Genomic DNA, 27,281 nt, shown 5'->3' with positions numbered 1-27,281 from the left:
CTCTCCAATTTAAGTTGGCCTTCTTGCTACGATAGGTGGAACCCTGTAAAATAGCTGCTGCCAACAGCAATACTCCAAGATGTCAAGGCCTATGAGATACTCCCAAGATTTCAAGGCCTATCAGTGATTTCAATGCCTATGAGAGATGTGCAGATCTCTCAAAACCTGAGCTTGTCGAGGTTCTCAGAATTCCACCTGAAGAACATAAGAACACAAGAAGAGCTGTGCTGGATCAGACCAAGGGTCCATCTAGTCCAGCACTCTGTTCACACAGTGGACAACTAGCTGCCAATCGGGAACCCACAAGTAGGACACAAGTGCAGCAGCACCCTCCCGCCCATGTTCCCCAGCAACTGGTGTACATAGGCATACTGCCTCTGATACTGGAGGTAGCATACAGCCATAAGGATTAGTAGCCACTGATAGCCTTCTATTCCAGGAATTTATCTAGCCCCCTTTTAAAGCCATCCAAACTGGTGGCCATCACTATGTCTTGTGGTAGCAAATTCCATACTTAAACTATGCACTGTGTGAAGCCCTTCCTTTTATCTGTCCTGATTCTCCCACCAATCAGCTTCATGGGGTGACCCCAGCTTGTTCTGTCTCATATCCGTATCAGCTTGAAAGCTTCATTTTTTTTCTTTTTGTACAAAACTTTGTGCTTATTTTGTGTGCATTTTTCCAAATGTACGCAACAATTGTGCGTATTTTTAAAATGTATGCATTTTTCTCCCATTGATTAAACCGTGTTTGTGTACATATCCCCCCCCCCCGCCCCGCCCCGCCCCGCCCCAGTATAGATTCTTTCTGGCACATTTTTCAAACACATTATTTTTGTTTGTTCTGTTCTGCTCTATCTCTGGTCTCTCACAAACAGGCTGACTTGTCTTTGTAACAACAACAACCTTTTTATTCAGCTTTCCGGTACCTTCTTTTGTGGAAAATAACTAAAGCAAGGTCATGTAGATCGGCTTCTTTGTGCCAGTGTGGCAGATTCCTCAAAAGCCCGTAACTGTTGTCTTTGTGCTGAGTAGAAGGGAACTAGTACTTCACGTGATTTGGAAGTTATACTTCTGTTAATGCAGCCCAAAACAGCATTTGCCTTTTTTGCAGCCACATCACATTGCTGGCTCATATTTCCTTTAGAACCAAGAATTCAAGTATATCGTGGTCACTTTCCCCCAGAGTTCCCGTAACTGCTACTTTATCCACTAAGTCATCCCTGTTGGTTAGGATCAAGTCAAGGACAGCCAATCCTCTAGTTCCTTCCTCCACTTTCTGTAGGAGGAAGTGATCAGAAACACAAGTCAGGAATCTCTTGGAGGGGGGATGTTTTGCAGAATTTGTCTCCCAAGAAATACCGGGAAAATCGAAGTCCCCCATTACTATTACATCATGCTTCCTTGAAACATTGGCAATGTGCTTTTCAAAAGTTTCGTCCTCGTTTCATCATCAGGCTCATAGAATCATAAAATAGTAGTAGTAGGGTTGGAAGGGGCCTACAAGGCCATCGAGTCCAACCCCCTGCTCAATGCAGGAATCCAAGTCAGAGCATCTATGGCTCTACGGCTTTTAGTCTATTATGCATTTACATTTTAGTTGTTTTATTCTTTATTTGTGAAAAAGTACCTACAATACAGAAATGTCTTAACGAGGATGTTTGCTCACCCTCGCACGACCTGAGGCAGGTCACCTGGCTGGTTTTGAACAGGCCAAGTCAGTTTTCCTAACACCCAGCTCTGTTCCTTCTTAGCTCCGCTTTTAATGTTAGGCAATGATGAAATGTCAAATGCCCACACCTGGACCCAGAGGAATGCCCCCGCTCCACCCCGCCTCTTGCTCCACTGAGAATTGTCAGCTTCGTGCTTGCTCAAGAGCCTTGAATGGCTGGGATATTACACAAAATAGCCATCTATATCCTTTTAAGTAATCCAGCCAGCTAACTGGGGAGCCCCACTGCACCAGTTAATTCGGTGCCCTGACACATCACTTCTGGACCAGATCCCTACCCTTCAACATGAGCGCGTGCACATCCCTTAAATAGTAACCCAGTGAGAATAAGCATACTTCCCTGATAATCCAGCAGCGGCCATTCCAGTAGGCTGAAGCAATGGAAGATGAAAAAGAGAAGCCGGGGCATTCTTCCAACTGGACCCTGCTGAAAGACCACTTGCTTTTTCCTTCTTCCCTCCCCGTCCCTTTTTCCTTTTGTGTTGTGCCTTTTCAGATTTCTAGAGGGGTTCCCAACCTTTTTGGACTCATGAGCACATTTGGGAGTTTGAGAAACTGCTGTGGGACCCACCACAAAATGGCTCCCATGGAGGATGTGGCTATTGGGGGCCTGGCTAGTCAAAAGAGGTGAGAGGAAAGAAATAGTGAGGCTAGAGGCTGAAAGGGAAAGAGCAAGGCGAAAGAAGGGAGAGAAAGAGTGAGGTAAAGAGGTGGAGAGAAAGAGCAAGGCGGAAATAGCGAGGAGGAGGAGAAACACGAAATAAAGGGGTGAGTGGGAGAGAGAGTAAGGTTAGGGGCTAGGAAGAGAGAGAGAGAAGGCTAGGGATGGGGCAGGGAGAGAAAGTGAGGAGAGGAGCTGGGTGGAGCAAGGCTAGAGGCTTGGAGTGGGGTGGGGGGAGAGAGGGAAAGCCTGTGTGGACAGAAGATTGGGCGAGGCCAGGGTGCAACTCTTTGCCCCTCTTCCTGCCCACTGAGCAGCTGATCAGCAGCAGGTTTAGGAACAGGAAGAAGGACCTGGTGCCCTAACATTTTCCATGTTTTTTATTAAAAGTTAATTTTTGAAGGGGGCAGGGAGTGGTGAGATTATGGGCACTGCTGGAGGGCGCCACGTTGGGAACCCCTGGTGCCACAAGACTCTTCGTCCTTTTTAGATGGTAAGCCTGTGGGCAGGGGCTGTCTTGTTTTTACTGATTTTATGTAAGCCACTCCACGAGCCTTTTTGGCTGATAAGTGGGATAACTGTGTTTTAGATAAATGATTACACTGTTAGAGAAGCACCTTGCAAATTCTCTGAGTCGGAAAGTGCTTTGCTCATTGCAGATTTGGACATTATTACTGTTTATTAATGTCTAAAGGCTGAACTGCACAGAGATTTTTTAAAAATAATTCTGAAAACTTGTCAAAGCCCACTTCTGATGGGGTTGCAAGATGTGGATTGGTACCAACGTACCTTCTGTGGGCTACCCAGCCTGGATGGGTTTATCCGGGGGCTGTCTTGCAGGGGCAAGTCAATGTGAACAGGTGTGGAAAGTCCAAGAAATACAGCCTAACACATCTGGAGGACACCAGTTTGTGGAAGGCTGTTCTAGGGTATGTCCTTACCTTAAGGTACACAGCAAGTGGTCCTAGGGCGCTGTCCTGCTATGGCTGAATCAGACTTGGCATTAGAGCAAATTATGGGGAAATCCAAAAGGCAAGGCAACAAAACAGGCAAATGGTCATGCACAAAGTATGGGATCAGGCCAAGGCAGGAGTGGTCCAGCTACAAGTAAAGGTCAAAGCACAGTGAAGCAGTAGGTTCTGGACCTACACAGTCCAGAAGCAGAGTCAAGCAGGAGTCTAAGGGTCGGTAGCACAGAAAGTCTAGGCAAGGTCCAGAAAGCCAAGCACAGGAGCTGATGAACAATCTTGTTCCAGCACTGGCTAGGCTGAAATTGAAAGGCTTACACAGACAGAGCTTTCTGAGTCCCACCCAGGGCTCAGCTGCAGTGTGTTACACCCCCTCTGGCAAAAGGCCTACTTGGGAGGAAGACCTTGTTTCCCAGGAGTCCTTTCTTCCTGAGGAGTCCTCCTTTGTTATTGAGTATTCCTTCTCAAAGGAACCCTACTGGTCTGCCGCTTGAGGCAGCAATGCTTCCAGGGGCTAGGTGAGTCCCCGGCCCCTGCCTCAGAGGCAGAACTCCCCTCCTCCTACACGGATGGGCTAGCGGTGATATCCTCTGAGGGCCCAGGCTCCCCCAGATCTCCTGTCATGGGTGGCTCCTTGGCCTTGTCCGTCTCTGGGAGCTCTAGTTCCTCCTCAGAGGACAATTCCTCCAGCAGAGGCGTGACAGGTTCACAGCAGCTCTGGCCCAAGACAGTTTGCTGCCTGAGGTAGAGGAGCAAATGTTCCCTACCCAACACCAAGTCAATAGTGCCTCAGGCCAGCCAAGTTATTTTGGCACCTGAGACACAACAAAAGCTATTTCCACTGCTTGTGTTTGATTTGTTCATTGCAAACAGCTGAACGTCTGTAAATTTTGACAATAAACCTGATTTGCAATGGGGGTCGAATAATTTTGATTGCAACTGTAGAACATACAGAGAGGAAGAGAAGGAAAGAGGACTTCTTCCATCCTTTCTGCCCAGAAGAGCAATTCCCCGCCCCCTTTCCTCCCTTCTTTCTCTCCTTCTTTCCCAGAGAAGGGACTCAACACAGCTTCCTATCACTTCACAAGTCAGCAGATAAGGAGAGGCAAAACTTTGCATTATCTTCTGATTTCCTTCTAAGTGCTCCATACTCCAATTATTCTCTTTTCCTCTCTCTTTTCTAATATTTCATCCCATTCCAAACTCCAAAACCCCTTGGCTTAGTCCCCAAGACACATGCACACAGACGATTGGAAGATGCTGCAGGCATGGGGTCCGGGTGACAGCAGGTACCTGTTGTCAGGCCTGGTGGCACGCTGAAAAGGGCCTGTCAGCAGGAAGAACCAGACACGGCTCGCGGTGGTGCAGGTAGGTTATTTTAGATGCTGGGCTTACTGATTTTACGGGGGGCTCTCTAGGTGGTTTTACGGGAGGCACTTTAGATGACAAGCTATTTTACTTTGCTTACTTCAAAATGTGGTTAGCCAGCCATGGTGTGGCGTTTGGGGGCCCTCTCTTGCCCATTCTTGTCCTGAAAGCACCACTGATGCCAAGAGAAGGGCAAAAGAGAAGGGATGCTCTGACTTGGATTCCTGCATGGGCATCATGGGCTTTAGGTTGTGTAGAGCCTCTAGATAATGATGGTGGGTGTATGCCAGGGTGGGGAGGGCAGAAACAGAAGAACTGAATGGGAGCCAGAGACCCTCAGGGCCAGTGCAGGCTGGCAGCTCCGATGTCAGTGGTCCGGTGAATCTGCTCCAGGGTTGTCAGGTCCCTAATGGAGCTCTCCAAGGTGCTAGCCCCTGTAGAGTTCTGACTGAAACCCGGAGTGGATTCACTGGACTACTGACTTCAAAGCCACCCCTCTCCACTCTCCAGGGCTCAAGGCAGCAAATTGCCCAGTGATCCCAGCTGACGTCCTGCCCACTGCTGGCTTTGAGCATGCATGCCTGAAGAAAAGCACCTCATCACTCACAGCTCCGCACAACAGGCCTCCAGCTGCACAAGAGAGACCTCCAGCACTACCCTCTTTCGACGCCTTCATCTAGAGCAGGGCGCAGAACTTCTTTCAGCTTGAGGGCCAAATTCCACTTCAGAGAAGCTCTCGGGGGCCACATTCTGGTGGTGGGTGAGGCCAAGGGCAAGGGAGGTGGGACCAAAACAGCTTAAAGCTCTCGGGGGCCACATTCTGGTGGTGGGTGAGGCCAAAGGCAAGGGAGGTGGGACCAAAACAGCTTAAAGCTTTAGGAGAAACGTCTCAACCTTTTGGGATGGGGAAAAAATTGCACAAAAGCCAGGAAACCACCAAATGATTAGTGACCAGGAAAAGGGCCATGGCTACCTGGAGCCCCAGAGGTCAAGATTTAGCCCCCAGACCCAAGGTTCTGTAGCCCTGATCTAGATATCAGCAAAGCATGTAAGCCAAGCCTTAGTTATAGGATGTCCAGTTGCCTGCTTGCTGGAACAGCATCGCCTTCCTGCACCTCTTAGCTGGTGGGAAGGCTTAATTTTATTTTGGATTTTGATAGTAAGCTTTTAGTCCTTGTGGCTGCAGGAGGGCGCGTGCGTTATCTGTTTTTGAAAGGTGTGCCATCCTTGGAATGGAGCACCCAGCTTTGCAGCCCCCTCCGCTCACATACCAGCCAGATGGCCGTCAACACCCCTGCACCTGGAACCACAAGATCACCCCCCTGGTACAAAGATGCCCACAGACTAGGCGCAATTTGGGAGCAACGGCGCCTTTCTGAGTGATCCGCTGCTGCCACCTGGTGGTGACAAGACCCTCAATGGCCAGTCGCAGCAGCGTCAACAGTGGGCACAGGTGCAGGGAACGCTGCTCATCTTTTGAGTCCTGCCGGACTTTTCAAAGAAGCAGTGAGAGGAAGGTGGGGCTCATGCTTCTAGCTGTTCCCCCAAAGTGGAAGATAGGGATCCTCTCAATGCGGCAACAAGTAACAGAGTTACTCAGGTCCTGTTTGAAGGATCTGAGGGGTGTCCAGGGGTGCTGGGAATAGAATGGAAGGGGTAATGGTCAAGAGACTCTTGGCTCATGCCTTTTCTGAGGGCAGAGGTTTCTTTGAGCCTGGACCCTTGGTTACATAAAAAACAGCTGGTGGCACAGTCTTGGCCAAATGGCAAGGCAATGAGCTGGATCCAGCCTGAGTAGACCCATTGACATTAATGGAACCCAAGTTAATCATAACTTACATCCCAGCAACTTCATTGGGTCTACCCTGAGTACAAATCTAATGGACCAGCATGAAGGTGGTAGGAAGTTGGATACTTCTAACGGCTTGGTGCTCTGTGTACTGTGATAATTATGAACCCCCACCCACCAGGCTGCCATTATCCAATAGAGAACCAATGATGAATCCCCCCATGCCCCCCCCCCGGCCTTCCATTATCCAATAGAGAAGCAAGTTTTAGTTATGAAGGGAGGGAGGGAGAGAAGGAACCCAACAGAGAGCAGGAAGACTTATGGGGGTAGTGCGGAGAGAAGCTTTACTTCTTAGTCCTACATGCTGTTGCTTCTCCTGATGCCTATTTGGCTGTGACTGTTCTCTGCAACACAGAGAAAAAAGAACTTTGCTTTTAGGTTTCATTCTTTTTGCTTACAATCATTTTACAACAGGCTAGGCTTTTTTTGCTAATTTCTCAAAGAATCTTTTTGCACAGTTCCAATTACTCTTTGTGCTTCTTCTTCAGGATTGTTTTTCCCCTCTGAATTACTTTCCTAGTACCACCACTTGGGTCCCAGGGTAACTTTTTCCCAGCGTATAAAGAACCTTTGCTTTTAGACTGCACTCCTTCCTTATCAGGACTGTCCCTTCTGATTTTTACACAAACCTAACGTTTTCCTGTGTTGGGTTCTTGGCTTATGGGCAACTCTGAACCATCTTAGTTATATAGGTTTTCCTTTCTTGTTTTATTACATTTAGTACCTAATGAAGTTCAGCCTTCCTAAGGAAAGGAAATAAATGTTTATTTTTAAACATTCTAAAATTTCAGATGGATTAATTTTCCCTGGATCTTCTGCTTTCTACAACAGGTAGATCTTCTCTGCTTTGGATAAGTAGGTTCCCTTTGGAAACACAGTGAACTTTAAACAGGAAGCTGGTGAAAGACTAGGGGCAAATCTAGAGTTTTATAAAGGACCAATTGTAGCTAATTTTGCATGCTGTGACCCTCGTATGTAACAGGCCACTTCATCTTATGCTTTAATCCAAGTTGTTCCCCTTTTGACTTTTTCATTTAGTCATTGCATTATGTTTCCCATGCCTGTAATGCTCCTTATATTTCCCCTAACATTCATTTATATACAGTGTATATATTTTTCCTCTAATTTCTTGTATATTGTGCCTTCGTCTTATAGGCTTGATTCGCCGTTTATCTACTGTGAGTTAATAAATCTTTCAAATTTATTGCACCTGTAAATGGCCGCTGATAAATGGCATCTCTGATTACACCTTCTTGCCCACTGGTGCAAAGAAAGAACTTCATTTTCAAACCAAACAGGAAGCACAGAGCAGCTCTCACAAAAGGGAAAGGCCTGCATTAGAACAGCAGAGAAAGCTGCATGCCCTCCATCAACCATTGGCAGAACTGCTGTGATGTCACAGACACCTAGCAAGCTATCAGATCGCTCTCTCAGCCAAGGCTGTTTTGAGCATAATTATGGGCGTTTTGTTGATCAATAACATATGTGGCACAGAGAAGACCATACCCAAGGAAAAATACAAGCACTGAGTTACTAAGCGAGAATGATGGCTTTTGAATAATTTCAAAGGTGGTAGATAGCAAGACAGCTTTTATAAAATGTTCTTATTTTATTACAGAATATACACAAACACACTTCCTCAGCTACACAGCTTGAAAATAACGGTGTCGACAGCATCCATGCTCTTGATGGGCTCAGCAAGCCTGGACCCAAAGCAGGAGAGCTCAGCTCAGCCGCCCGTTTGCACCCAAAAGGTATTTGTGCAGTTGCTGGGCAGCAAAGAAGACTCTTGCCCTCACCCATTCCTGTGGGCTGGAATGCATTTTGGCATAAAAAATACTGATATTTGAGTCTTGAAATCACTACTCCAAAGTGGACAGCTGGTGCTGCCCCTTGAAACTCTTCGACCCCCTTTTCTTATAGAATCCATTCTCACACTCAACAAGACAGTCCATTCCAGTCCTGCAGTGGATGCTGGTTGCTGGAGGAGTGTCAGAGGCACATCCAAGTCAAGTCGCTGAAGTACCACCAGAAATAACAGCCTTGTTTTTACAAGGGACCAAATCCTACTGGCCCATCAACCTTTGAAGCTATTTTAGAGCCTCAGATGGAGCAGTAAAAAAAAATCACCTAGAGGAGAAAGGAGAACTTTCTGTCCGGCGCTCAGGGCAGACCCTATGCTGTACTCTGTTCACAAGGGACACACCAATTAATTCAGCCAAGACAGATGTCTTCCCCCTGTGTTTGTGTAGGAAGCTCGCTCTGTTTTGATCTTTCCTGTCTGTGTAATACAGAGAACTCCAAGGCCAAGGAATGGCAGTTCAAAAAACATCAATACAACCTCATCCAGCTCAGAGTTCACTGCATGTTTCTCAAATATCCACCAGAATCTCCAGGAGTGTTTGCTTCACTCTTCCAACTCCAGGGTATGAGGCCCGTGATCCCTCCATTGCTCAAGAACTATTTCACCCATGCCAAGCTACAGTGATTGTCTTCTACATATGACTGTCTCTCTCTTTGCACCTTGGAAAGACTCTGCTGAGGCAGGAAACCCACAAGGAGCTTGAGAGATGCTCTTGGGGCCACCAACCATCCCACTCAACCTTCTGCCAGGGAGCGCAGAATGCCACCAGCAACCCAGAAGACCACCCACGTGTTTCAGAAGCACCCTGGGAGAACGGTGGCCTCGTTGCTTTTCAAGAGCGACCCAGCCGAGACCATGGTGTGCGCAGACTCAGGCTTGCAGGACGCTTGGTCAGAAGGTGCTCTCCAGCAAGCAGCGGCACCCGCAGCCAGTGGGACACACTTCCTGGGTGCGGAACCACTCCATCATGTGGCTGGTGTGCCCTCCATGTCCACAGGTCAGACAGAAGTTGGAGGAGCCTCGCACGGCCACGTGGCAGATGGCGCACTGGAACGCAAAGCCCTTGCAGAGGGCACACTGGATGCCACGGACCTCGCTGCGGCAGTAGCTGCAGTAGACACCAAACTCTGCCGGGAGAGCAAGAGAGCAGAAGAGTGCTTATGGGAGGGCGCCTCTGCAACAGGGGGGTGGAACCACTTTCAGCCTGGGGCCGAACTATCTCTCGGAGAAGCTCTCAGGGGCCACATTCCAGTGGTGGGCAAAGCAGAAGGCAAAGGGGGCAGGCCCAAATTCCAGCATATCTTAGCTTAAAGCTCTTACTGCCAGTTCAGCAGAGGGGGAAACAATGGTCAGTGGCTGATGGAAGGGGGGCCGTTGGGAGAAATCCGGGGAAACCCCAAGGGCCTGATTGGGACCCCAGGCTTTTCCAGATTAACACACCTCTTCTGTAAAGCCTAAATATACAGAACTGCATTTGAACACACTCTGCTCCTGGTACCTTTGCCCATCTGGCTGTCCTCCCCTCCCTGTTGAAACTGGGGCAGGGGCTTCATCGCTTTGTTGCTGCTGCTACACTATAAGTTGCCCTTTTAAATAGAAAGGTCTTTTTAGTGCCCCACGAGGACACAAGAAACTGCCGTAGGCCAGGACAGACTGCCGGCCCGGCCTAGCCCTGTCTGTCCTGAACGGCAGCGGTTCTCCAAGGTCTTGGGCAAGGAGCAGGCCCATCCGCTGCTCCCTGATCCTTTTGAGTGGAGCTGCCAGAGACTGGACCTGGGCCTTTGGGCATGCAGAGGCAGAGCAGGCTTCCACTCACCAATCCCCTTGTGAGGGTCAGGGGGGCAGGAAACAAACTTGAGGACTTCAGCCCGCTTCTCCCGAAGGCCCCAGCGGTAAAGGATTTCACCGTAGCACTTCTTGAAGTCATCAAACTGCTGGGTGTTGGCTGGATCCAGAAGCCTGGAGAAAGAGCCCAGAGTCCTCATCCCCAGCTGAAAGGAAGCCTCCGTGCAGGTCACGGCCTGGGCTTACATCCACCCTTTGATACCACCCCCTCTGTTCTTTCTTCTCCCCCCCACTCCACTACTGACATGGGGCAGTGACCTGCCTGGCTTGGTTTCTGCAAAGGTAGCCTGTACATTCTTCATTCTCCACACAGTTCTTGCTGGTTTTACTCTGTGCTACTGTTTTTATTCTTGTTCTCAGCTTTCTATTACTGTAGTAATAGCAAATGGACCCAGCTTCACACGGGGGGAACAGCCCATCGTTCCACAGAGCACAGCCTTTAAGCAAACTTACACACCTGTCAGAGCTGCTCACATTGTGCCCGCCCCATCTGAGTGAAGCCACCCCTAGGCACAGGCCTGGCCATGGCACACCTCTACAGCCCCCTGGGCGAGGGTCTATCCACTCCATTCCCCAGGGGAGGGGGGTGCCCCATAGCAGTGGGGGGAGGGGCAGTCATACAACTTTGTCCCTTGGCCTGCTAGTCTCCCCTGGCTTCAAACTCTACAGACTGCAAAGCTATCCGCTGGTTAGGGAAAGCTGCTCCTAGTGGCTGAAGATGTAGTTGCAGGCTTCAACCAGATGGACACATTTAAAACAAATTAAAATTAATATGTTTTTAAAATGAAATAACCCTGAGGTGCACACCTTAGTATGCATGCCAAGTTTCAGGTGTCTAGGTTTCATGGTCTTCACATTATGGCTTGGATAGACAGACAGACACAAATCCTCTTTATTCTTATAGATTTATGAGTTTTAGTTTTTTTCTTGTGTGTGAGTGTGCGCGCACGCACACACACACACACACGCGCGCACACACACACTCATTCATTTATTCATTTATTTACAACATTTGTATACCACTCCACATCTAAAAAGATTCAAGACATATGTCGTAGTAAGCCATGTTGAGGTCATTGTCTGAGATTGCTGGAAAGGCACGGTGTAACATTTTTAAAGAAATACATCCATGCATACATGAAGGAGGATAAATTTCCCTCTTAAGCCATTTGATCTCTGTGGCTCTCGGTTTAGTGCATCAAGAAGTTTAGAAAAACGGCCGTGATTTTAGCACTTTCATAAATAACAAAAATAATTTGGGGAGTGGTGGTGGTGAGGAAGAGAATATAATTAACGTAATCATGTCATGAAGGGAGCAGTCATTTCTATCTGAGCTGCGATCTGTTAAAAATGTAGCTATTTGACTGAATAACCTAGCAGATCCAGCATTAACGATGCACAGTATTTATCGGTCACCAACAGCCAGTTTTAACAAAAAGGTGTATAAGACTGGGACTGTTGCTCCTCAGGTTGGTGAGGACCCTTCTGATTCAAAATTGTGATGACTGTGGGGATATTTCCAAGACCACAAAATAATTAACATTCAAATCATGAATAGGTGGTCTGGGGGAACATCAGCACGGTGGGGAGAAAACCCCCAATATATGAGAACTATACATGAACCGCCCAGAAGGCTTTGGCTACTGGGTAATATAGAAATGTAATAAACGTACAAAGAAACTGCAAAGACCCACACCCCCAAAAGAGTGTCCCTTGAGGAAACAGATTAAGATTCCAGGTCCTTGGAAGATCAAGGTGATCTGGAAGCTCAGCTAGATTCCTTAGTCAAACCAGGAACCAACTGGGAGGTGCAGGAATCCCTCCCTCCCTCCCTCCCGGCCTGGGCTGCCCAAATGGGAATAGGGATAGCTCTAAAATGAGAAAGTGGGAGAAGAGCCCTTCTGCAGCCCAGAGTCCGCCCACTTCCCTTCTTCTGTGATGTCACAAAGAGGTTGTGGGCTCCCCCTGACAGCCGCCTGGGCCCCCCTCCAACCAAAGAAGCAGAAGACCCACCACGCCCCGCCCGTCACCTTTTGTTCCTGTCGTGCTGATCCTTCTCCCGGTCCCGATGGTCTGTGTAGGGCAGGCTGCCAAAGCGGAAGTCCTCAGGGGAGGACTCGCACCAGGCTGGGGTGTGGTCCATCTCTTTGTTGGCTGCGGGGGTCAAAGATGGTGAGTGGACTTCGGAGGCAGCGGTGGCAGCTCAGAGAATGCCACGCTGGTGCAGATGAGCTGGCTGGCCTCAGGCTGCCAAGGCCTTCGGTCCCTAGGAAGAAGGCTCCTGTGCTAGCAGGCAGCCTGCTGCAGCTCCCCCTGCCCCCCGCCCTGGAGAGTAACACAAGAAGAGCAGGATTTGCAGCTCGGTGCACCGAGCGTAGGCTGCACCGAGCGTAGGCTGCACCGAGCGTAGGCTGCACCAGAACAGACCACAGACTGAGTTAACAAACTCAGGCACAGTGGCCAACAACCTTCAAACGTTGCTGGACTACCACTCCCATCACAGAATCATAGAATAGTGGGGTTGGAAGGAGCCTACAAGACCATCGAGTCCAGCCCCCTGCTCGGTGCAGGAATCCAAGTGAGAGCGTCCCTGACAGATGGCTGTCCAGCCTCGTCTTGAAGGCCTCCAGTGTGGGGGAGCCCACCGCCTGCCTAAGTCATTGGCTCCATTGTCAGATTGCTCTAACAGTCAGGAAGTTTCTCCTGATGTTCAGCCAGAATCTGGCTTCCTGTCACTTGAGCCCATTATTCTGTGTCCAGCACTCTGGGATGATGGAGAAGAGGTCCTGGCCTTCCTCTCTGGGACAACCTTTCAAGTACTTGAAGAGCGCCATCCTATCTCCCCTCAGTCTTCTCAAGGCTAAACAGGCCCAGTTCTTTCAGTCTCTCTTCACAGGGCTTTGTTTCCAGTCCCCTGATCATCTCTGGAGGGACACAGTTTCCCCCCCCTCTGCTATAGCAGACCTCTCCATCTAGGAACTCCCCACCACTCCAAAACAAAATCTAGTGTTTCCCGAAAACCAGCAAACTGACAGGCAGCCAAGCTCCACTGTTCCGAATAGGAACCTCGCCGCACCCAACCCCCTGATGGAGGAGAAAAGAAGCCAAAAGCATCTTTTAACGAGAGACCCAGGAAAGGGAGCGGAGGGCTTGCCTCTCCAAGACAAGCAGGTGCAGAGGCTTTGGAGAAGATGGGAAAGCCTCGCAGCAAAAGTCACCATCCACGCATATCTTCCCTAGATGGCTACCCGCCAGAGAATTCCTGCTCTGCTGCGGCAACTGGCCAATCCTGGGGTGGGATGGGGGAGCCTCGCGGTGGAAGCTGCGCCCAGGGAGGCATGCAGCCCAAGACCCAGCTGCCAGCCGGGGCCTGTCTGGAGTGGCGGCGGCAGTCTCCCGCTCCTTGACCTGGCTTAGAGTTTCCACACAGAGGCGAGGATGTTGCAGATTCAGGGGTGGCGAATCCTGCAACAGCCACTGAAGCGATAAAACAAGTAGGGCCCAAAGGAAAGCTGCAGAACCCAGCGTGTCACAGCTCAACAGGATAGACACTCCGTATTCTGTCCCTTCTCTGATCAATCTTCATCCCAGTTTGTAACCTGCTCTCCCAACTATGCCTTGATTCTACCAGGTTCCCTGAAGTATACGTCATTCTCACATTAGATAGGTTGCCCAAGAGCCTGAGATAACAAAACTGAAGCAAAGCATTTTGCGAGACAGCTCATTTCCCCTTGCAAGCAGATTTATTTATCTGGTTTAATCCAAGCAAACCAAACCTATGCAGCAAACTCAGTTGCAAGACCTCAGCTCTTTAGCAAGTTTATTACAAAGGCTTGCTAAATGTGCCCTGTTGCCTGCCCACTCCATAGCCTGGTCCTAAGGTCTTGCAAACAGATCCTTGTAGGAGATGCCTGGTTTTTGACAGACAAAGCAGTTAAAATAAGGATGTATGGCTCAGCCTTAAAGCAAGGGAGTAAGAATCATCTTACTGCTTGTATGCAATTTTAATGTATTTTAGGGCTCCAACATTTAGTCAATCAATAAAGCTACTAGATAAGTTTGTTTTTTTAAAGATACCCCTAACCAGGCAGTGGTTATTTTTAAACAGCTAATGGAGCACTTGCATGCGTGCTGGTGTCAGGCTTCTTCTCAGAAGAGGCATTCTTCACTCACACAGGAGAGAAGGCCTTTTCTGAGATGGGGTCTGCTTTGCCGCATGCATCTAAAAAGGAAGGAGGCTTTTTTCATCTACTCAGATTAGGCAGATGTAATTGATCAATTAATTGATTAAAACTCATATGAATAATTAAAGTAGGATGTCTTTAGCAGAGCAACAAGCCTATTTCTGGAAATTTATATCCAACTTATACTGCAACCTGGGTTCTCAAAGCAGCTCCTTCTCAGAAGAGGCATTCTTCACTCACACAGGAGAGAAGGCCTTTTCTGAGATGGGGTCTGCTTTGCCGCATGCATCTAAAAAGGAAGGAGGCTTTTTTCATCTACTCAGATTAGGCAGATGTAATTGATCAATTAATTGATTAAAACTCATATGAATAATTAAAGTAGGATGTCTTTAGCAGAGCAACAAGCCTATTTCTGGAAATTTATATCCAACTTATACTGCAACCTGGGTTCTCAAAGCAGCTCCTTCTCAGAAGAGGCATTCTTCACTCACACAGGAGAGAAGGCCTTTTCTGAGATGGGGTCTGCTTTGCCGCATGCATCTAAAAAGGAAGGAGGCTTTTTTCATCTACTCAGATTAGGCAGATGTAATTGATCAATTAATTGATTAAAACTCATATGAATAATTAAAGTAGGATGTCTTTAGCAGAGCAACAAGCCTATTTCTGGAAATTTATATCCAACTTATACTGCAACCTGGGTTCTCAAAGCAGCTCCTTCTCAGAAGAGGCATTCTTCACTCACACAGGAGAGAAGGCCTTTTCTGAGATGGGGTCTGCTTTGCCGCATGCATCTAAAAAGGAAGGAGGCTTTTTTCATCTACTCAGATTAGGCAGATGTAATTGATCAATTAATTGATTAAAACTCATATGAATAATTAAAGTAGGATGTCTTTAGCAGAGCAACAAGCCTATTTCTGGAAATTTATATCCAACTTATACTGCAACCTGGGTTCTCAAAGCAGCTTCTTCTCAGAAGAGGCATTCTTCACTCACACAGGAGAGAAGGCCTTTTCTGAGATGGGGTCTGCTTTGCCGCATGCATCTAAAAAGGAAGGAGGCTTTTTTCATCTACTCAGATTAGGCAGATGTAATTGATCAATTAATTGATTAAAACTCATATGAATAATTAAAGTAGGATGTCTTTAGCAGAGCAACAAGCCTATTTCTGGAAATTTATATCCAACTTATACTGCAACCTGGGTTCTCAAAGCAGCTCCTTCTCAGAAGAGGCATTCTTCACTCACACAGGAGAGAAGGCCTTTTCTGAGATGGGGTCTGCTTTGCCGCATGCATCTAAAAAGGAAGGAGGCTTTTTTCATCTACTCAGATTAGGCAGATGTAATTGATCAATTAATTGATTAAAACTCATATGAATAATTAAAGTAGGATGTCTTTAGCAGAGCAACAAGCCTATTTCTGGAAATTTATATCCAACTTATACTGCAACCTGGGTTCTCAAAGCAGCTTCTTCTCAGAAGAGGCATTCTTCACTCACACAGGAGAGAAGGCCTTTTCTGAGATGGGGTCTGCTTTGCCGCATGCATCTAAAAAGGAAGGAGGCTTTTTTCATCTACTCAGATTAGGCAGATGTAATTGATCAATTAATTGATTAAAACTCATATGAATAATTAAAGTAGGATGTCTTTAGCAGAGCAACAAGCCTATTTCTGGAAATTTATATCCAACTTATACTGCAACCTGGGTTCTCAAAGCAGCTCCTTCTCAGAAGAGGCATTCTTCACTCACACAGGAGAGAAGGCCTTTTCTGAGATGGGGTCTGCTTTGCCGCATGCATCTAAAAAGGAAGGAGGCTTTTTTCATCTACTCAGATTAGGCAGATGTAATTGATCAATTAATTGATTAAAACTCATATGAATAATTAAAGTAGGATGTCTTTAGCAGAGCAACAAGCCTATTTCTGGAAATTTATATCCAACTTATACTGCAACCTGGGTTCTCAAAGCAGCTTCTTCTCAGAAGAGGCATTCTTCACTCACACAGGAGAGAAGGCCTTTTCTGAGATGGGGTCTGCTTTGCCGCATGCATCTAAAAAGGAAGGAGGCTTTTTTCATCTACTCAGATTAGGCAGATGTAATTGATCAATTAATTGATTAAAACTCATATGAATAATTAAAGTAGGATGTCTTTAGCAGAGCAACAAGCCTATTTCTGGAAATTTATATCCAACTTATACTGCAACCTGGGTTCTCAAAGCAGCTTACAATTTTACCCCCAAAAACACAGATGATATAAAAACCTACAGATAACATCTAGCAAACATCTAGCAGCCTTCCCCAACCTGGGGCCCTCCAGATGTACTGAACTACAACTCCCAGAATCCCCCAGCCAGCTATGCCGGAGGGCACCAGGTTGGGGAAGGCTGATCTAAGAATACAATCTGCACAAAGAGGGATGGGAGATGAGGTTTCTAAGGCCAGTGGAAGATGCATTCTGAAGCTGACCGTGGTATGCCTACCTATGTTCCAGCTGCTGGTGCTAAGTCCAGGGTCGGACATGCTGGAACAGGAGCCAGAGGAGGTGAAGCTGGGCTGTGGTAGGAGAAACAAAGCGGGAATTACACCACAGGTGGACCCAACACAGGCTGGGCTTTGGGGAAAGCAGCCGGGATCAATGTCTACCCGTACATATCGGCTGTGGCTGGAGGAGCGCTGAGGAAAGAGTCCTGCGGAGTTTAGGGCTCCCTGTGGCCTGGCCTGGGCCTCAAAGACGCTGCACAGCATGGCCAAGGTCTGCACATCGTGGAGCTGGCAATAATGTGCCACCCTGGGAAGGAAAAGAAAGGTCAGGTCGGGCCGATGCACAGTCAGGAACGGGGGGAGGCTATGTGGAGCTCAGGAGTGGAATTCCTGCTCACCCTCACCTCCTGCAGCTCCGGGGACTGACAAAGCACAGCCCCTTCTCCCCCCTCCCCGCCCCGAAAATGTCTTTTGAGCTTTTCTTGGCAGCAGAAAGGGCTCCTGTGAGGTTCTCCCCCACTTCTCAAAGGAAAAGCTGAGATTTCCACAGAGCAGTATGTCTGTGCCCAAGATTCCTCACTCACATGATGCTTTTGCTGTGCAATACACAAAAGCACAGACTAGAACAAACAGAAGCACCCCTGCTGGCTGGGTGGCACACCTGTTCCTTGAGTCTCTCCAAGGCTTTAGGTCTCCATCATCTTTATGAAACAAGTTCCGTAGCCGCCCGGGCTGTGCAGGCCTTGGGAAACCTCATCACCATCCAAGAGGATCCTGCAGGGTCCACAGTTTGGAACGGCCCCCAGCAGAAACACAGTTACCAGCCGCGTTCGGATGGAGCTGCTAAAACCTCCCAAATGCCATTTCATGCCATACCATGCGGGGTACATCTGACTAGCCAAAGATCCATATGGGCATCCAGGCTGGTAAAGATGTGTGAGGACTAATAGCATGTGCCTTATTTACAAGGGTTCACGATTCTTTTTTTTTGTACACTGTATTGCAAATCACCATACATGAAAAAAAAAGAGAGTCTAAGATCAAAGAAGGAGCTTTTTTCAGTGGAAAGGCAGGTACACATCCAATACATAAATCATAACTGGAATACAGGGAACACTTGTTCAAAGTTAACCACCTGATTTCAACCTTCAGTCACCTTTTGATGTTTAGTAATTGGCTTGAAATGTTGTTAATTTAACCAAAGGTCTGTGGTCCCAGACCTCATTAAGTCTTTCACGCATACGGTGCCTTGCGTAAGTATTCACCCCCCTTTTTCTTTTCCACATTTTGTTGTGCTATAACCTGGAATTAAAATGCATTTTAACGGCATTTTTACCATTTGGTTTACACCAAGTCCTTAACACTTTGAAGGTGCAAAATATTTTTATTGTGGCACAAAAACTAATTAAACAAAAACAAACTGGCATTTGTTGGTTGCATAAGTATTCCCCCCCGCTCCCCCCCCCCCAGTCAATACTTGGTGGAAGCACCTTGGGCAGCCGTTACAGCTATGAGTCCTTTTGGGTAAGTCTCTACCAGCTTTGCGCATCTGGATCCTGCAATTTTTGCCTATTCCTCTTGGCAAAATTGCTCAAGCTCCATCAGGTTGGATGAGGACCGTTGGTGAACAGCAATTTTCAAGCTTCGCCACAGATTCTCAGTCAGATTGAGGTCTGGGCTTAAGACATTCGGGTACTTGTTTTTAAACCACTCCAGTGTAACTTTGGCAGTGTGTTCAGGGTCATTGTCCTGCTGGAAGGTGAACCTCTGTCCCAGTCCCAGGTCCCTTGCAGACTGAAACAGGTTTTCCTCTAGAATTGCCTTGTATTTGGCCCCATCCATCTTGCCCTCAATCCTGACAAGTTTCCCAGACCCTGCCAATGAAAAGCATCCCCACAGCATGATGCTGCCACCACTGTGGGGATGGTGTTCTCAAGGCGGTGAGCACTGTTGGCGTTGCGTCACACAAAGGATTTTGTGGTAAGGCCAAAAAGTTCAAGTTTTGGTCACATCAGACCAGAGAATCTTTTTCCACGTTTGCCATGTCTCCCACATGCCTTTTGGCAAAATCCAAATGGGATTTGATGTGTGTGTTTTCAGCAATGGCTTTCTTCTCGCCACTCTTCCATAAAGCCCAGCTTTGTGGAGTGTCCGGGTGATAGTTGTCTCATGGATGGTTTCTCCTGTCTCAGCTGTGGATCTCTCCAGCTCCTTCAGAGTTACCATTGGCCTCTGGACTGCTTCTCTGACTAATGCCCTCCTTCCTGGTCACTGAGATTTGGTAGATGGCCTTGTCTAGGCAGAGCTGTGGTTGTACCATATTCTTTCCATTTTGAAATAATGGATTTAATGGTGCTCGGGGGGATGTTCATAGTTTGGGAAATTTTTTTTATATCCCAACCTGATTGGTGCTTCTCCAGAACTTTATCCCAGACTTGTTTTGATAGCTCCTTGGTCTTCATGATGCTGCTTGTTTAGATATGCTTGCCAACAAACTCTGGAGCCTTCCAGAAACAGATATATTTAATCTGAGATCATGTGACGCTTGAATTGCACATTCAACTAATTATGTAACTTCTGAAGGCAGCTGGTTGCACAAGAGCTTATTTTGAGGTGTCACAGCAAACGGGGTGAATACTTATGCAATCCAGACTTTTTCAGTTTTTTATCTGCAAATCATTTTGTAAAATATGTAGATTCTCCACCCACTTCAACATTATGTAATATTTTGTGTAGATCAGTGACAAGAAATCCTGATTAAATCCATTTTAATTCCAGGTCATACACAACAAAATGTGGATAAGTCAAAGGGGGGTGAACACTTATGCAAGGCACTGTAGTATGTGTGTCCTGCATTTGCTAGATGAGTCCCCAGCCACCACTCCCACCAGGGAATCCCCTTCTCATCTTTGGCGATAACAAGGGATGCCCCTGCCTGCTGCTCCTCCTCCTTGGGAGCGTGAGCAACGCGTAGGGCAATCCCCTTGTTATCTCTGATCACACATCGGAGATAATGAGGGGACTCCCACCTCCTCCCAAGCACCAAGCCGGGGGAGGGGAATAGGCAGAGCCTAAGGCTGCGTGGGCCGGAGGCTGCCCACCCACGATATATACACTGCTGGCATGTGAACTGGCAGCAACCAGGAATGAGATCTTGGGCTCAATTAAAACACCCAGGGTGTGGCAGTTTCGGGGGGAAAAGCAAACTCCTTGCTGGGGATTATTAGGAAAGGGATTGAAAATGGAACAGTCAACATCATTATATAAATCAGCAGCACAGACACATTTGGAATGCTGTGCGCAGTTCTGGTCATCCCACCTGAAAGATGATACCGTAGAGCTGGAAAAGAGGTGCAGAAAAGAGCAACCAAAACGATCCTGTTTCCTGCCTCCCAGCTGAGCAGAGCAGAGCAGAGCAAGCTGCTCCAGCTGGTCCAGGGACTACAGAAGCAAGCAAGGTCCCAGAGAGCGAGCAAACAGGGGGAGCAAACAGGAGCTGGCCAGCGGAGTTGCAGCGGTAGAAGAGACAAAGGAGACAGAGGTTAAGAGGTAAGTGGGCTGCAGGAAGCCCAGGGGGCTGCCCTTTATCCTTCTGAGTGGCTGTGAGCTCACCAGGTGCTTCTGAGAGCTCCAACTGAATTGGGTGTGTGTGGCCTGAGTACTCCCAGCAGCTGACTGGGCGGGAAGCTTCAGTCTGTTTCCCGCCTCCCAGCTGAGCAGAGCAGAGCAAGCTGCTCCAGCGACTACAGAAGCAAATAAGCTCCCAGACAGCGAGCGACCAGAGCTAGCGGACGAGGGGAGCAAACAGGAGTTGGCCAGGGGAGTTTGACAGGGGAGGTCAAGGGGGAGGCCCCTAACATTTTTTTTTCGTTTTTTTTATTTTATTTTTTAACTAGCTTTTTTTCATTTATTTGTCTTGCAACACACACTTCCACACCAGTGGGACTCTGCTTTTAACCTCTACTGAGTAGAGGAGCAGGCACAGGCTAGTCTAGAACAATCACAAAGCTAGACACAAAACGGGAAAAGAGGCAATGGAAGGACAGGACTCTCCAGTGGTGGTGACCTGCAAGGTGTGTGCAATGTTTGTTTTCTTGCCTGAGAACAACATGGCCTACACCTGCAACAAGTGCAAGTTGATCACGCTGCTGGAAGAAAAAGTAAGTGGACTGGAGCGGCGACTGTCGACCCTCCGGGGAATACGAGAACATGAAGAGTTCTTGGACAGAATGGGGGAACTACAGCAGCAAAGGGAAGACCAGAAGCTTGAAGAGCGACAGCAAGATGAGGCAGTGGGAAATGCTAAGGTGAAGAAAAATGGAGTAGAGGATACTCCTTGGAAAAGGGTGACAGAAGAAGAAGAACTAGACACCACTCTGCACCAGTGGAGCTGTGGAACCGATTCCAGGTACTTGAGGATGAGACTGGAGGACAGCCTGCAGAGGATGAATCACAGGGGAACCTACATGAGAGTCAGCAAGAGGCTGAAGGTCAAACAGAGGCGATGAAATCTAGGCCTACAACAACAAGAAGAGAAGAGTGGTAGTAGTGGGAGACTCCTTGCTGCATGGGATCGAGACCCAAGTATGTCATGAAGACCTGTGGACTCACCAGGTATGTTGTCTTCCGGGAGGACGGATTAGAGACACGACTGAAAGGTTGCCTGCACTCATAAAGCCCACTGACAGGTATCCCTTTCTTCTCATCCATGTGGGAACAAATGATACCGCCAAGCGGAGCTACGAAGAAATCACGTCAAGACTTTGAAGAACTTTGGGGCCCAGATAGTTTTCTCATACATACTTCCAGCAGTTAGAAGAGCGATAGAAAGGGAAAGAAAAATACTCTGGGTGAATGACTGGCTACGAAGAGAGAGCCAGTCTCTCTTCGTAGCCAACGAGAGATTTGGTGCCGACGAGAGAGATTTGGATTCTAGGACCACGGGCTATACTTCCTGGAAGATGGCTATTGGCAAGGGATGGGTTGCACCTCACAAAGGATGGGAAGAATGTGTTTGGCCACAGCATGAAGAACTTCATCAGAGGGGCTTTAAATTGAATCCTATGAGGGAGATGTAATGTTAGGGGTAACAATGGATGAAGGCTCATGAACCACAACAGAGAGAACACCTCTAATAGCGCTCAATAATAGTCTTCACAAACATGTAGGAAGAAAGCCAGACCATGAAGCACATGGTCTTCGATGTCTATATACTAATGCCCAGAGTATGGGAAACAATCAGAACGAACTTGAACTCTTAATACAGGAGGGAAATTATGACTTGATAGGTATAACTGAGACTTGGCAGGATGACTCTCATGACTGGAATACAGCAATTGAAGGATATAACTTGTTCAAAAAGAACAGGAGGAACAGAAAGGGAGGTGGGGTTGCACTGAATGTGAAAAATACTTATCTCTGCACAGAAATACAAGAGGAGGAGCTTGGGAGCCCCATCGAGAGCATCTGGATCAAAATAAATGGAGCAAAGAATAAAAGGTACCTGATGGTCGAAGTCTACTACCGGCCACCCAATCAAGGAGAAGACGAGGATGAAACTTTTGAAAAGCAAATAGCCAATGTTTTAAGGAAGCATGATGTAGTAGTAATGGGGGACTTCAATTTCCCCAATATTCGTTGGGAGACAAATTCTGCAAAACATGGCCCCTCCAGGAAATGCCTGACTTGTGTGGCGGATAACTTCCTCCTACAGAAAGTAAAGGAAGGAACTAGAGGATTGGCTATCCTTGACTTGATCCTAACCAAAAGAGATGACTTCGTGGATAAAGTAGCAGTTACAGAAACTCTGAGGGAAAGCGACCATGTTGTACTTGAGTTCTTGGTTCCAAGGGAAGCAAAAGCCGAGTGTAGTCAAAAGCGTACCCTGGATTTTAGGAAAGCTGATTTTAATAAACTCAGAACAATGATCGGTAAGGTCCCATTGCAAACGACGCTAATGAGAAAAGGAGTCCAAGATGGGGGGGAACTTTTAAAAAAGGCAATTCTCAAGGCACAATTACAAACAATTCCAACAAGAAGGAAAGGTGGAAGACAACAGAAGAAGCCAATGTGGCTTCACAAAAAGCTTAGCGATGACCTGAAAACAAAAAAGGACACATATAGGAAGTGGAAAGAAGGCCAAGCAACAAAGGAAGAGTACAGGCAGGTAGCACAGAATTGCAGGGATGGTGTCAGGAAGGCTAAAGCTGAGAACGAGCTGAGGTTAGCGAGGGATGCTCAAAACAACAAAAAGGCTTTCTTCAGCTACATCCATAGTAAAAGACAGAGGAAAGAAATGGTGGTTCAGCTATTAAATAAGGATGGCAAAATGATAACAGATGACAAAGAAAAGGCAGAGTTGCTCAATTCCTACTTTGGCTCAGTCTTCTCCCAAAAGAGGGTCTATGACCCCCGTGGCAAAGATGAAGTACAGGCTGAAGGGGCAGGATTGCAGCTTGAGATCGATAGGCATATGGTCAAGGAACACCTCATTACTTTGAATGAGTTCAAAGCTCCAGGGCCAGATGAACTGCATCCTAGAGTAATAAAGGAACTGGCAGAAGAACTCTCAGAACCACTGTCTATTATCTTTGAGAAATCATGGGAGGACGGGGGAAGTTCCAGATGACTGGAGGAGGGCTAATGTTGTCCCTATCTTCAAAAAGGGCAAAAAGGAGGAACCTGGGAACTACAGACCAGTCAGTCTGACATCAATCCCTGGGAAAATTCTGGAGCAGATGAAAAAGCAATCCATCTGGAAGCACCTTGAAAACAATGCAGTGATTACTTGAAGCCAACATGGATTTGTCAAGAACAAGTCCTGCCAGACAAATCTGATCTCATTTTTTGATCAAGTCACCTCCCTTGTAGACCGTGGGAATGCTGTAGACATCATATAACTCGACTTCAGCAAAGCTTTCGACAAAGTGCCCCATGATCTCCTGATGAGCAAACTAGCTCAAAGTGGGCTAAATGAAACAACGATCCAGTGGATCCACAGTTGGCTACAGAATCGGACTCAAAGAGTGCTTATCAATGGGACCTTCTCAAACTGGAGAGAGGTAACGAGTGGGGTACCGCAGGGCTCAGTCCTGGGCCCAGTGCTCTTCAACATTTGTATTAATGACTTGGAGGAGGTGGTGCAGGGAATGCTGATCAAATTTGCAGATGACACAAAATTGGGTGGGATAGCTAATACCCTGGAAGACGGAAACAAAATTCAAAGTGATCTGGATAGACTGAAGTGCTGGGCAGAAAACAACAGAATGACATTTAATAAGGATAAATGCCAAGTTCTGCACCGAGGAAAAAGAAACCAAATGCACAGTTACAAGATGGGGGATACGTGGCTCGACAACACTACAAGCGAGAAGGATCTTGGAACTGTTGTCGATCACAAGCTCATCTGGAGTACTGTGTCCAGTTCTGGGCACCACACTTTAAGAAGGATACAGACAAGCTGGAGAGGGTTCAGAGGTGGGTAACAAAGATGATCAGGGGACTGGAAACAAAGCCCTATGCAGAGAGACTGAAAGAACTGGTCCTATTTAGCCTTGAGAAGACTGAGGGGAGATATGATAGCGCTCTTCAAGGACTTGAAAGGTTGTCACAGACAGGAAGGCCAGGATCTCTTCTCCATCATTCCAGAGGGCAGGACACAGACTAATGGGCTTCAAGTGACAGGCATCCAGATTCCAGCTGAACATCAGGAAAAACTTCCTGACTGTAGGAGCAAAACGACAATGGAACCAATGACCTAGGAAGGTGGAGGGCTCTCCCACACTGGAGGCGTTCAAGACAAGGCTGGACAGCCATCTGTCAGGGATGCTCTGACTTGGATTCCTGCACTGAGCAGGGGGTTGGACTCGATGGCCGTGTAGGCCCCTTCCAACCCTACTGTTCTATGATTCTATGATCAGGGGGCTGAAGTATCTTCCCAATGAGGGAAGACGAAAGTGTTTGGAACGTAAATTCAGAAAAAAGACTGACGGGAGACATGGCAGAGGTTTATACAATGTTGTGTAGTGTGGAGAAAGAGCTCTTTCTCCATCATAATGGTAGAACCGGGGGCAATCTGATAAAACTGACTGGCAGGAGATTTTGATCTGATGAAGGAAGCACATTATTTATGGCTGAAAGGTTGAATTTCTTCCAGCCCGAGGACTGGCCTCCATTATGGAGAAGCTTTTGGGGGCCAGATTCCACAGGAATGTCAGAAGCTGCCTTGTACGGAGTCAGACCTTGGCCCATCCAGCCCAGTGCTACTGACACTGACTAGCAGCAGCGGCTCTCCAGGGTTTCAGGCAGGAATATTTCCAGCCCTGCCTGGAGATGTTGGGGATCGAACTTGTGACCTTCTGCATGCAAAGCAGGGGCTCTTCCACTGAGCCATGGCCCCTGCCCTAGCAGTGGGTGAAAGGTGGTGAGCCAGGGGAAGGGACGTGGCAATCTGGGGCCTCCAGGAGGGCCAGATTTGGACCTCGGAGGAATTTGCTGCTGCAAGGTGCGGTGGTGGCTACTAGCAGAAATGACTTTAAAAGGGGACTAGACAAATTCATGGAGGGGGGCGAGAGGTTAGGACAGCTATATGGGGCAGTTTCAACCCGTACACCATTTGCTGAGAAGCATCATTGCAAGGGAGCTGTGCCCACCCCATCATCCTTTGAGACACTTGCTTACAGAGACTCCAGGAGCTGGCGACCGAACGGATGCTGGGCCCAGGGGGTCTCCAAGTCGGGGTCAGAGGTTGGGCCCAGGCAGAGGTCAGTTGCTACCGTGGCCAGCGACCAGACCTGGAACAGAACGAGAAGACACTGGACACAGAGGCCCCAGGGATGGCCAAAGCTACCACTCACCCAGGCCAAACAGATTGGAAGGCAGACCAGCGGATGGCCTTGGGGCTGGACTTCAAAGCAGCTGGCGACCCACCTCCCGTCCGTCTTGCTTCCCTTTCAAATACCTTTAATGCATTTTCCAAATACGAAGACAAGCAAACGAAGAAGAAAAGGACGTTATATCAAGTTTAAGTCCAGCTCTTGACAGAGGGTAACACATGTAACATGTCCCCCACGCCCGCGGCACACACACACCTCTACTTTGCAGGCAAAAATACAGGTGGAACCCACGGGCTGCTTGGAGGTTTTCTTTAGGGTCCTTCATAATGAGAAGTAATGTTTAGCCTCTTCAGTAACATGAGGAGAGGTTTTGCTGGATGTCGCTGCATATATCCCTGATTTGTATACGAAACAAAAACATTTGTTTCTTATACAATTTTATGAAAGTCAGGTATTTTACCTTTGCCTTTAGCTAATTTTGGTTGATACGTCAAAGTTTTGGCCATGGCTCTTTGCCGTAACTCCACATATCAAAGTTTCAGTGTGAAAAATTCTGCTTTTAGCTACTACCCAGGAACCTGCCATCAGCACAAACACAACTGATTCCTTAGATGTCACTGTTACATTTTGTCCTTCCCTTACTTATTTATTTGACTGATTGATTGATTGATTGATTGATTAGCCGCCCATCTGGCCGGCTACCCAGCCACTCTAGGTGGCGTACAATACAAATAACAGCATAAAATACAACAAATCAACTGAACAAAACAACATTACTCATGCTGGTCCTAAACCATCATAGGGTTGCCAGATGTCCTCTTTTACAGAGGACAGTCCTCTAGTTGAAGGGCTGCAATAGGACTGTCCTCTGTTTTGAAGATGTCATCCATTCATTCATTCGTTATATTTCTAAACTGCCCCATAGCCAAAGCTCTCTGGGCTGTCCTCATTTGAAGGGTTGTCCAGTCCAAGCCCAGCTTAATAATACAAGAAACCATCCGAAGGAAGAGCTGGTCCTTGAAATTGCCCAGCAACAGCACCTGCAGACTGAGCAAAGACCCCTAACCCACCCCAAATGCCCGCCTGAACAGCCAGGTTTTTAAACCCCAGCAGAAGCTCATCAAAAAGGGGGCATGCCGGAGGTCACGAGGGAGGGAGTTCCAGAGTGGGGGCCACAACAGAAAAGGCCCTCTCCCCAGTCCTCACCAGCCTAGATGTCCTGCTGACGGGACAGACAGAAAGCCTTCCGAGGCCAAACTCGTTGAGTGGCGTCCCTGGTGTTGTTAGCGGAACCAATGCTGGTGTAATGTATTTAGTTTGATGCATCGTATTTGCATTTCTGAAAATATAACACTCCAAAACTCTGACACAAGGGGAGATGACCACCACGTATGAATGTATAAACCCTGCCCATTACAGTTTCTCCAACATTTTGTGCGATCGTGTTTGCTAGCCTGGCCAGACCTCCCTCAGCCTCACCAGACCAGGCGCTTCTCAGGC

The 27,281-nt window shown here is 47.6% G+C and overlaps 1 protein-coding gene across 2 annotated transcripts in view; it reads right to left on the bottom strand.

Moving 5' to 3' along the window:
• Positions 1–8,166: 8,166 nt before the first annotated feature.
• Positions 8,167–27,281, bottom strand: part of WDR59 (WD repeat domain 59) — an 84,123-nt gene continuing 65,008 nt past the window's right edge. For both annotated transcript variants that reach the window (XM_084812193.1, XM_084812194.1), the window contains 6 exons: positions 25,627–25,739; positions 17,116–17,254; positions 16,947–17,019; positions 12,317–12,440; positions 10,258–10,400; positions 8,167–9,568 (listed from right to left, as the gene is read on the bottom strand). In XM_084812193.1, the coding sequence (XP_084668319.1) occupies positions 9,333–9,568; positions 10,258–10,400; positions 12,317–12,440; positions 16,947–17,019; positions 17,116–17,254; positions 25,627–25,739 (828 nt within the window). In that variant the 3' untranslated portion in view covers positions 8,167–9,332. The remainder of the gene's footprint in view (positions 9,569–10,257; positions 10,401–12,316; positions 12,441–16,946; positions 17,020–17,115; positions 17,255–25,626; positions 25,740–27,281) is intronic.

The sequence above is a fragment of the Heloderma suspectum genome, chromosome 8 (genome assembly GCF_057233095.1).
Source record: "Heloderma suspectum isolate Gila_16-S chromosome 8, 16-S_ref, whole genome shotgun sequence".
In the NCBI taxonomy this organism is placed as follows: Eukaryota; Metazoa; Chordata; class Lepidosauria; order Squamata; family Helodermatidae; genus Heloderma; species Heloderma suspectum.
This window is presented reverse-complemented; position numbering and strand designations above follow the sequence as displayed.